At 43.2% G+C, this 11,211-nt stretch overlaps 2 protein-coding genes across 2 annotated transcripts in view; both read left to right on the top strand.

The window, feature by feature from the left end:
* On the top strand, nucleotides 1-1,838 carry LOC115828605 (selenoprotein W-like). The gene is made up of 6 exons (XM_030792651.1): nucleotides 1-29; nucleotides 499-523; nucleotides 604-657; nucleotides 771-845; nucleotides 1,302-1,399; nucleotides 1,518-1,838. The coding sequence occupies exons 1-5, from the start codon at nucleotides 1-3 to the stop codon at nucleotides 1,374-1,376; spliced, it is 258 nt and encodes an 85-aa protein (XP_030648511.1). The 3' UTR covers nucleotides 1,377-1,399; nucleotides 1,518-1,838.
* A 1,813-nt stretch (nucleotides 1,839-3,651) lies between these two features.
* Nucleotides 3,652-11,211, top strand: part of akap10 (A kinase (PRKA) anchor protein 10) — a 21,549-nt gene continuing 13,989 nt past the window's right edge. The window contains exons 1-4 of the mRNA XM_030792785.1: nucleotides 3,652-3,673; nucleotides 5,301-5,351; nucleotides 7,284-7,469; nucleotides 10,483-11,055. Of these exons, the coding sequence (XP_030648645.1) occupies nucleotides 3,652-3,673; nucleotides 5,301-5,351; nucleotides 7,284-7,469; nucleotides 10,483-11,055 (832 nt within the window). The remainder of the gene's footprint in view (nucleotides 3,674-5,300; nucleotides 5,352-7,283; nucleotides 7,470-10,482; nucleotides 11,056-11,211) is intronic.

Genomic DNA, 11,211 nt, shown 5'->3' with positions numbered 1-11,211 from the left:
ATGGGGGTGAAAGTCCATGTGATTTACTGGTAAGTCTTTTGAGTCAGTGAAATTGGTAGGTCAACCGTTGGTAGATAGTTTCCAAAGACAAGAGACAGTGTGATTTGCTTTCGCTCTGATTTGAATGGATACAAAATCCACTAAATCATGAATAATAATAAAATTATTTTGCTTTAAATTGAGTCCTCGTCGCTCAGTCAGCTATTCGTGCTTCACAGTTTTCAGTAACAGAAAGGTTGGGAGAACATGCTTGTATCTGAATAATTGTTGAGGAAATCTGTTTGTATTGTCAAACGACTTAACAAGGAAAATCGCTGTTATTTGCATAATGAACCTTATCCTTATCGTTATGCTATGGAAGAATGCGTGTATATTAAAGTGGCAATCTTGCGATCGCAGGATGTGCCGCTCCCTTTGGCACAATAAGCACATTTGAAAACACCGTTTGGGGGTTAACTAGTCTAAAACCTGCTCTTGTGTTCTCTCCCCTCTCTGCAGCGGTGCATGAGGGTACGGACCCAAGGCAAGTTTTTTTACGTGGCTTGTTCGCATTTAGCTTATAGTGTTATCAGGCGTTATTAACCAGTCGTTCTCATTTTGCAGTTCACCAAGCTCAAGACGTTGCTTGAGGATGAATTCCCAGGCGACCTTGAGATTGTAAGTTTTAATGAAGCTATACATGTGTGGTTTAGTTTCATTTTTATCGACTTCACCACTTTGAACAATCGTTAAGTTTATGTTTTGCGTTGTACTGTCTCTGCCCTCGTCAGACTGGTGAGAGTACTCCCACAACGACTGGATGGTTTGAGGTTGAGGTGAACGGCCAGGTAGTGCACTCCAAGAAGGTTGGTATTCCTCTGCTCCCGGTACCTCATTACTTCGAAATTCAGTCCCTTTCACATTCAGTTTACTCACCAAGTTAAATCATGACAGGCCTTATGTCACTATATTATGGAGAGAATGAGTGAAGTCAGATGTTGGTGATACCAGTAGTCATGCGCACACAATGTGAACAAGCAAAAACCAGTGCAGCAAAATACTGTTTCATAATGGATAACTTCATGCTGAAGTAGTATACTGTGGCCAACACCTCCTAAATAAAGATGATTATGGATGGTAAGGTGAGACCTGAATGGCTTTTTGGAAGGGTGGGGAACTGTAATACACATTCGAATTTAGATCACAAGATAAATCAGAGAAGGCACTCTATTCACATTCAAATACACATTTTGTTGTGCAACATTAATAACTTATAAAAGGATCTGGATGTGTATGTGCTGGTTTTGTTTTTATTTTTACAGAACGGGGACGGCTTTGTTGATAACGAGCAGAAGATGGCCAAAGTCGTGAGTGCAATCGACAAGGCCATGAAGTAATGAGTGCGTGCTGAACTTTGGAGGTCCGAACACACGCTCGCACACTTCCCTTAATATTTTATCTAACCAAGTTACATCACATTCTTTCATTGTCCTGTATGTCAAAATCTCTCATTTTTTCCTCCTTTGTTTTGCCAACAGTTTTGTCTCTCTGTTTGGTGTTCTCTCTGGATATGCGATGATGATGGTGATACCCGAAGTGTCTCTTTGACACGGGCGTCGCTTGATGGCACATGCTTTTCCTGGGTGAAGCTTCTCAGAGTGGGCAGAATCCAGTCATCCACCCAAAAGATTGATGGATGACATGAAAGGGAAAATGTAAATTCATGAAAAGGAAGCAAAAATGTAGAAATGTTTACTTTTCTTCTGTGTGTTTTTTCTGCTATGTGTACCTCATTGCTTGAAGTTTCACAAAACAGGAAAACCTTTGGGCAATTTTTCATCTTAAATTTTGATGCATTAATAAAGAGTGTGGCACATAAAGTCTACTTTGTAATCTTTGTTTGTGAACAATCTCATAATAAAAAGATGAACTCCTGGTACAGGAGATTTCTGCCATGTGACACCCCTCAACACACACACACACACACATGCAAATAACAACAGCAAAAGCTACAGCCTAGTCTCTGAAGTTAGGACCGAAGTTAGTCTTGTTTTAAGGTCAGTCTTGGACTTGGCAGTTTTATTCTGCAAGGACATCTTCCATTCAAACTGCAGTTCATTGTAAGATGTCTTCACCCTTTTCAGGAACTGGTTCCAGTTAACAGGACCGTATTGGTGAAACAGCATAAACCGACAGTGTATGGGTCAGGAACTGAGTAACTCTTAAGTGTGTTTTGGGGTTCAGGAAAAACAGCATCCTATTCAACAGCAGGAAGACAGAAGCCTTATGACTCAATTATATGATTAAAATACATTTTAAGGCATCACAATAGACAATCATGTCAGGGCTGGTCTATCATTTTTAGACAATATAGTTATATATTTTGTTAAGAGATAGCTTTTGTTCCCCCTTAGAAACAGCGTGCCAGTTAGTAACCTTTATTGTTCCTAATTCTCTCACTGAGTCTGTTTTAGAGCTGGCCAGACTTGTGGGGATGATAGATTTTTTTTTTTTACTGTCACTTTGGAGAAGTATGCAATATCTGATATGAGAAGGAACAATGATTCAAACCATACCCTTTTTGGATGAGGATGAGGATTATTTGTTTGTTTGTTTGTTTAGTATGTACGAGAATGTACATTATTTGCATTTTCTTTCCATAATGTTGGTGATTAGTTTACTTGCTTAAATACTCAAAACTCACGGAAAGAGCTTCATAAAACTTACGCATCAACTGTAGTTTTGTTTCTGCTCAGGTCACCATTGATTATTGTTTTATGCTCTGAACATTTCTTTTTTAATGTTGGTAGATAACAGAGACGTAAATAATTAACTAGTAATTCACAGACATCCTGACATATTGTTGATGTCTTTTGATAGCTAGGTAATTGTTAACAGACGTGCAATATAAAAAGAATGTAAACAGTGACTAAGCTATTCTAAGCCGTTCGCCGGGATGCAGCGTTCTGAAAACGGGTGTTAAATGGCATTTGCCTGGCTTTGATGAATAATAGAACACCCGACGATCTTGGTAATGTTTACTGTATTTTAGCAAACAGTAACAGTCTTCAAAATATCCCAGCTGCACACATCTGACTATCATTAATCATGTCATTAAATCATGGAAGCGAACATCATCTTATATCTAACCTTGACCCTAACTGGAATCAGCAAAGGAGATTTCTTTTACCGAGCTACAGAGCTCAAATCCGTTGAAGTTAGGATTTGAGAACAAAGTGCAAATATGACAACAGCACTGCAGACAAAAGCCCTTGTTGTTATCTGAACACTGGATTCTATACAGAGTTTGCAATCTCTAGTCAACCGAAGATATGGATGCAAATGATGTTACCGAAAATGACGGAGTCAACTCATCCTGGTAGATTTTTTTTGGATCAATAGTTGCAGGGCGCCCTCTGGTTTCACATATGCGGTACTACAGCCTTTCCCATGATGCTGTTGCTGCATTCCGGAAGTGAGACTTTTATTGACAATATGGCGACCGGGCCAACTGAGGGGAAAAGGGGAAAATTAAGGATTTGACAGTGTTAGTCTATCACATAGGAAAAGTTTTAACTGTTTTTTGAAAGCGATTTTCATGAATGAAGGGACTCGAGAATCCACGGGATGCTGTCATTGAGCTGAGGAAGCCCTCGCAGCTTGAAAATAACCATGTCGTTTTTTAGACGGAAAGGTAAGGAAGTCTACTTCCCAGGCTAGCTTTAGCTAAACGGGGTGTCATCAGAGGGTATTCGCGTTAGAGGTTGGGGAGAGAACCATCATGTTACGCGGATATCCCGATGGGTGCAAGAACCGAAATGTCCTCTATGAGAATACCCCGTAAAATCTGCATCGAAATTTCTGAAAGCTGCAGAGCATCGGAAATGATTTGAAATCTAGACAAATGAATGATGAGCTACCGGTTAGCCAACTAACTAGGATTGTTGTTGGCCATGCAGTCACTCGTAGCTTTGTTAGCTGATGCTAATACGTTGGCAGCAGCCGTCAGTACCGATTAAGTATGTCACAGACAATCGTTTGATTAAGAAAATCAGAAACACTCTAGTGACAGCGATATAAATTTTCCCTCCTCCAATCACAATGTGTGTAACCAGTAGACAGAAGTGAAGTCCAGGGCATGTGTAATGCCACATCGTCGCTAGAACCGCCACAGTTAATAGTCATTTGGACGCAGTGGAATTTATTGTACGCGTTCTGGAAGATTTAACGGTCCATCAGCAGTGATAGGATGTTGATGAACGGTATGAATGTTTATACTCAAGAGGAATAAATCTACAGTGACATAGATGACCGGGACTAGGAGCTCAGATCCTGTGATAAGGCCGTTCTTGACACTGACACACTTGCTACCACATAAGGGCGTCTTTTTAGCCTTTGATGTTATTTCGCGTCAGTTATGATCCGTATTTCCATTTGACTATTTCAGGCAGACTAAACTGCTCTATTTTGACCATTACACATTCATTTCTCTCTCTCTCTCTCTCTCTCTCTCTCTCCACTTTTATCACCTGTTTCTGACTATCTGTCTCTGTCTGTCACCATTTGTTCAAAGTAGAACAACATATATTAGACTTTCTTTATGTCCACAAAACATTCATTTGTCGGAGTAGTCACTGAATGAGAGAAAGGGGACAGTGAAAGCGTGTGTGTGTGTGTGTGGGAGGTCTTCCTTTGTCTGTAGGGTAAGGGCTACCACTGTATGTGCATGAGCTGAATTGCTTAAGGGTAAGTTTTGAGTCTGTGTGACAGATAAAGCAATCTTTCCTATTGGTTCCCTGCAGTTGCTTACCACTGCACTGTATGCTACTCTGCCTTGTCCCATCAACATTGTCAGTTGTGGACTGTTACATAATGTTACTCTATTCAGTGACTTTAAAACATTAGTTCAGCAGTACTTAATGTACACACCCAAGTCTTACTCTGAAACCTGTGAAATTCTTGATGTATCACCTACATGTCTGTGAACTGTAAGAGCCCATTTGAATGTCTTGCATGACTGCGAGAGGCATCAGTATGTTCACGAGTGAGGGGCTATTTAAGTAGCTGCTCTGTTTCTCTTATCTTTTTCTCTGACAGAGAGGAAGTAATCATATGCATAATGTTTTGTTTGTTTAACTGTTGCTTAAGGACACTTGGTTCTGTGTTTGTACTTATTTGAACTCTTTGGTTAGGAACAAGGCCAGAGCTTCATTTGTCGGGAGTTCTGTGGGGTTTTTTTTTCTTTTTCTTTTTCTTTCTTTCTTTTTTTTTTTAACATTAGTTTCCCATTAATCAAAAAGTGTCTTCTCTTTGATCCACAGCTAAAGGAAAAGAGCTTGAGAGACCCTCTGCGGAAGCTAAACCCTCCAGAGGTGAGTTTAACCGTACAATGCTGCTTTTTGTTGTTGTTGTTGTTGTTTACATGTGTGTTTAAGTTTGTTTGGTGGAAATGCAGAGTAAACAGAAGGAGTTGTGCCACTTCGCCCATGCCTTCCTAATGCTTGTTTTTGCAGGTCAAACGCTAAAGGACATCATGATTACAGGCTTGGTTTTAACCAGCGTAGGGCTTATGAACCCTGATTATTTGGGCTAAAAGCATCCGTTCGGCAAACATCTGGCTTGTAATTGACTGATTAAACACTGTGGCGGGGGTCGCCGGGGCAAGGGAACGCACCGCATCAAAACGCGGTCTCCTCGAATTCGGCACCGCGCGTTCCTTTGTTTTAAATGAAAACTAATGACTCGACGCGATGACTCATCAACCACTGCTAATCAGTATCATCAAAACAAAACCCTATAGTAATCTAAATGAGACATCTATGTGACTTCTGTGTGTAAGACAGACAACTTCAATTCAGTTTGATGGATAATCCAGTGAAAATCAGCCTGGATTATACTTGAGACCAGATTACTGCTGCGTCCCGTGCTTTTATGGTTACATCGAGGTATGCTGTCGTTAAGGATTGGTTTTGATGTGACGACAAAACCTCTGAGATTAGACGTACCAGTAGTAAATGGAAGAGTCATACTCTTAGCATGTGATCAGCACCTTAGGGCAGATACACCAATATAGTAACAGCACTGGGTGTGCCACCAACACAGAAACTGTGCTCTCTTTATGAGTGAATGGACTCATTTTGGTTCTGGAAACAGAGACACAGGTGAGAGTAGTGTGTGAGGAAAGCACTGATCTGTTGTCTGTTTAAAGCAAGACTGTTTTTTTGTTTTTTTTTTAACTTTAACACACACACACACACACACTCCCTTCATGAGGGGACAGAGCACATGTTGTTGGCTAGCTAACTTTGCTCACTGATACAGAAACAGCTCTGACTGAAAGAGCATGAATGATTAGCTATATATGGACATGTTTGAGTTGAACATGTTAGCCGCAAAACCACGACAACTCAGCCTCACAGTCACACAGGTTTTTTTTTTTTTTTTTAATTTATTTATATTTTTTGGCACGTGTGAGAGTGAAATGGATTTTCTGCTCTGAGGTTGTGTATGTTCCCAAAAACGCAAACATATGTTATTACGTTAATGCGGGGAAAGTGAATGCACAGGGAAAAAAAAAAAAGTTCTCAGATTTTGCCCTGAAGCTGTAAGAAACAGCAGCCAGTTTTGTTTTGAATATTTTACCCCTCTCCTCGTCCCACAGAGCAAATAGAGTTCACCCAACTCCCTCCTGTATAACTGCTACGGGTCACAGAAGAAGCAAGGGATGACTCTATAGATTTTTGTTTCTTGTTTTGTTTTTTGTGTTCTAGCTTCACTTTCTTTTTATCGAAATTCACACCAAATCATTGTTGAGTTAGCTGGTGTGTGTTGTGGTGATGGCGGTTTCGGTTTCCTGTCTCTCGCCCACTCCTGACACAGTCCTCATTCTTGATCACGTGACCTTAAAAGCCCCGTGGTCACAGATATCCTAAACATTCACTGAACCTGATCGGCAAAGGCTTGGACGCGTGGCACCCCCCCCCCCCAGTTCATAAAACCAATCTGCCCTTTTACAGAAGACAAAGCAATGACACTGGTGCTGTCAAGTCAATATATTGTGTATATATTGAGATGTATATACATGTGTGTATGTGTGTGTGTGTGTATCTATATATATATATACATACATACATACATATATATATATATAGAAACTGTATGTAAATCAAGTATTTTCACAGTGTTGTGGAAAGACCAATGCATGAGAGATTGTTAAAAATGTCATGTCATTGTTGCACCCCAAACCTTTAATGTCTGGATGATTAACGGTTTTCTGCGCCCGCTCTCGTTTCGTTTTGCCACAGCGCCCGCGTCACCCCACTCTCCCTCGCTGAGCGCCCGTCATCACAATGCCATCCTGGAAGCGGCGGGCCCGAGCCATGTGGCCATCAACGCCATCTCCGCCAACATGGACTCGTTCGCGCGCGGACGCACCGCCATCCTCAAAAAACAGCCCAGCCACATGGAGGCCGAGCACTTCGGAGACCTGGGTACGTTCGCGCGTGGTCCTGACCGCGCAGGTTTACGAGCCGGAGAAACACACAGTCTCTCACATTCGCTGTGAATGGAATGAGGAGTTTATTGTTTTACAGTGTGCGCCATGCTCTGCGGATGTATGGCGGTAGATTCAGTTATATGAATCTTAGCTGATATCCTGGTACGCTGATTGAGTTAGGCTGTAGACGTGGTCGAAAGGAATTTAAAGTTAGCGGTAAAATCATTTTCTTTGGATGCAACAGTGTCTGTTGTTTATATCCTTTATATGCAGAGTTAGCTCATTTGCTGTTGTTGTTGTTGTTGTTGTTTTTCCATTGCATCATACAGTGATAATTACTGAAACTGTTCAGCAGATTGAGAGAGAAAAGGGTTTTTTTTTGGTGATGTCACCTGTTTCAGACCTGACTGCAGTCTAAAGGAATGTTGTTATTGAAACTTTGAATATTAATATTTTTCATAAGTGTGACAAGAGAACGGTTGAGCGTTTCTCTTTTGTAAGTCATTTTGGACCAAACAAAAACATGTGCCAAATGACGCGACAGATCTCACGGGCTTCCTCCGCACTCTTTCTTCATCGCGCTCAGAGAAAGATGGAAACGCTAGAGTGTTTGTGTGTGTGTGAGTGTTTGTGTTCTCTTTGCTATGAGAGAAGGATCAGTCCAGCCAATACTGGGTGGCGGCGGGTGTGTCGAATGGCCTCAGTCAAAACACATTGTCTTTGACGGCCGCGTCGTTACTGCTTTTTAAAGTGCAACTGGTCCGTGTTGACTTTCAGACGACTGAGCCATTGTGTTTTGACAGACGGAACATTCGACAGACGTTTTGTCCTCCGTGCTTTTTTGACGTCTTGTCCTCTACAGTCGTTTTGAAACAATTTGTTGAAAGAGCTGTGAAGGAGCCCGAGTGGAAAGAAAACACTTTTGACTTTACAAGACTCTCATTCTCTCATCCCATGCTCAGCCTCATGGATGTTCCTGTTTGTTTTTGTCGAAAAATGCCATATTTTTGTCAACAACTGACACCGTAATCTAGTTCCTCAAAAGCAACGCGAAATATGAATCTTTCGTTCGTGGATTACGTCCACTATCAGAAAGCGTGGGTTAACCTTTGGTAAAATGCGCACTCAGTGTTTAACTTTTACAGGACTGAGTGCAGTCTCTCCATCCCTGACAGAGCTGGAGTAAGCGTGCTGCTTAGACAGAGCGGGCGGGTGGGCAGGTGGGTGTCGCTTAGGTCGAGGTGGTGGAGGTGCTGTTGTTGTGAAAGGGGGCACGTCGCGATCTCCCGAACGTCCGGCAGTTAATCCCGTAACCCTCTCAGTGCGGCCGCAAAGCGCCTCACCGTACTGTGTCGCGGGCCAAACCGCTTTGGCGTGTTAGTGTTTTTTTTTTGTTTTTTTTTTCCAGAGTGTGTTCAGGCCCGGGGGTTTGATGGTTTACGGAGCGAACGAACACACTGCTGCTGTGAAGTGTTCATTAACAAAGTGAAGTTACAGTATTACGTAATGCTACAGTTCTGCTTAGAAACTCTGCCAGTCTTGGTCGAGAAGGAGTGTGACAGGTTTCCGTTTTACAGAATGTGCACACATGGAGTTGCTGAAAGGGTTGTTGTGTACTCTGACGGGGAAGTATTTTTTTTTTTTTTCTCTTGCCTTACGACCTCACATGACCTCTCAGTGTAAGGGTTAGTGATGTCTGTGGGTTTAGGTGTCTGAAGAGACAGCCTGACAATGGAGAAATAGCAGAGTGAATTTTAGAGAGAGAAATAGTGAGAGAGAGTGTGTGTGCGTGTGTGTTTGTATGTGAGTAAGTGAGTGAGTAAATGACTGCTGTAGTGTGTGGATGTGTAAGTGAGTGACTGTGCTACTATGTGTGAGAGTGAGTGAGTGTGTGTGTGTGTGTGTGTGTGTGTGTCTGTGTGTATGAGAGTGAATGAATGCAGTAGTGTGTGAGTGAGTGAGTGAGTGAGTGACTGCTACTGTGTGTGAGAGTGAGTGAGTGAGTGTGTGTGTTTGTGTGTGAGTGTGAGTGTGTTTGTCTGTGTGTATGAGAGTGAATGACTGTGGTAGTGTGTGGATATGTGAGTGAGTTAGTGACTGTGGTACTGTGTGTGATAGTGAGTGAGTGTGTGTGTGTGTGTGTGTGAGTGTGAGTTAGTATGTATGTTTGTGCGTCTGGGTGTGCGTGCGTTCGTGTGCGTGTGTGTGTGTAAGCTGTTATGCAGTCCTGGACTGTGGGAATGTTGTAGGGTGACTTTAATACGTCGGGCAGTTGATGTAATCTAAACGGGTTGTCTGAGACAGGATGAAAAAAACCTGTCGCCTGCTAACTGCCACCTCTGTCACACAGCCCCTCCCTCTACTCTCTGACAGAGGAGATTCATGCTCACAGGAGCAACAGAACCACAGACTAATGTTACCTCTCCTTTAATGTTGACCTCAGTAGAATCAGTTCACAGGCATTCAAATGGACAGATTGACTACCTAAAAGAAAGGGTGTGGTGGTATGTGTGTACGTATGTGTGTGTATAAGGGGTGTGAACTTGTTTTTTTTCTTTAAATAAAACATTGAAAGGAATCTATCATTTCTCAGGCCTGTTATTCTGTAAGCTGGTTTGTTACAGTGCGTGTTGTAAAAAGGCAATACATACATAAAGCCGGTTTGACTGAGCTGAGAGTCCAGGGTTACGCTGCCAGCGGTGTGAAACCATTAAAGTATCAGATATGGTTGTAAATTATGATTTATATGTAATATGTACCCTGTCTTTTTAATACTGTGTATCTCACATTCACTCCAGGCCTGAAGGCCTTCTCACAAAATCTCCCCATAAAAGGACATTGAAACATATTTGGGTGCATATTACAGTACAGCTGTACGGTACAGTATGGTACAGATTTGTGTATATATGTGGATGTGTGTTGACGCGTAATGAAGTTAATCCCGAGGCATTTTGTGTGTGTGTCTGTGTGTGTGTGTGTGTGTGTGTGTGTGTCCGTGTGTGTTTCAGGGCGCTCCAGTGTGAACTACCAGGCCCAGGAAACCCGGTCTCGGCTGTCTAAGACGGTGGACCAGATCCTGCGGGATAACGTGGCCCTTCCTTACTTCATCCAGTTCATGGAGACCCGCTCGGCGGACCACCTGGTTCGGTTCTGGCTGGACGCGGAGAGCTTTCGCTCCACAAGCTGGTCCCGGGTTCGAGCCCACAGTCTCAACTCCGTCAAGCACAGCTCCTTGGCGGAGCCCGCCTCCACCCTGGGGTCCCCCGGTTCTCCGGACTCCCCCTCCTCCGCCCACAGGGACTTGGGGTCGGACGAAGGAGAGACGGAGGACCCCTCCTCCTCCCGCGCCCCCTCTTCCTTGCCCCTCACCCCCAGCCCGCAGGACACTAACTCGCACGCCTCCTCCCTGGCGCATCACCGGAACTCCATCAGCTCCGAGGCGGGGCACCGGCCGTCCACGCCTCTACAGCAGCTCCCCTCGGCGGGGACGCCCACCCGACGGCCCCCCTCCCAAACCGGGACCCCCCAGAAAGGCCAGTCGTCCAACGCTTACAAAGACCTGTCAGACAAGCTAATGAAAAGTGAGTCGCTGAGCATTCACATGTAATCCCACTGTCTCTGAGAATGAACAGAGTGTGTGCCTGAATGGACGAGGTTGACAGTATAGTGAATGGTGCTGTTTGTTTGTTTGTTTATGTGTTTGTTTGTTTGTTTTTACTGTGTTTTGAAGGAGATAT

The sequence above is a fragment of the Chanos chanos genome, chromosome 15 (assembly GCF_902362185.1).
Source record: "Chanos chanos chromosome 15, fChaCha1.1, whole genome shotgun sequence".
NCBI classification, from domain to species: Eukaryota; Metazoa; Chordata; class Actinopteri; order Gonorynchiformes; family Chanidae; genus Chanos; species Chanos chanos.
This window is presented reverse-complemented; position numbering and strand designations above follow the sequence as displayed.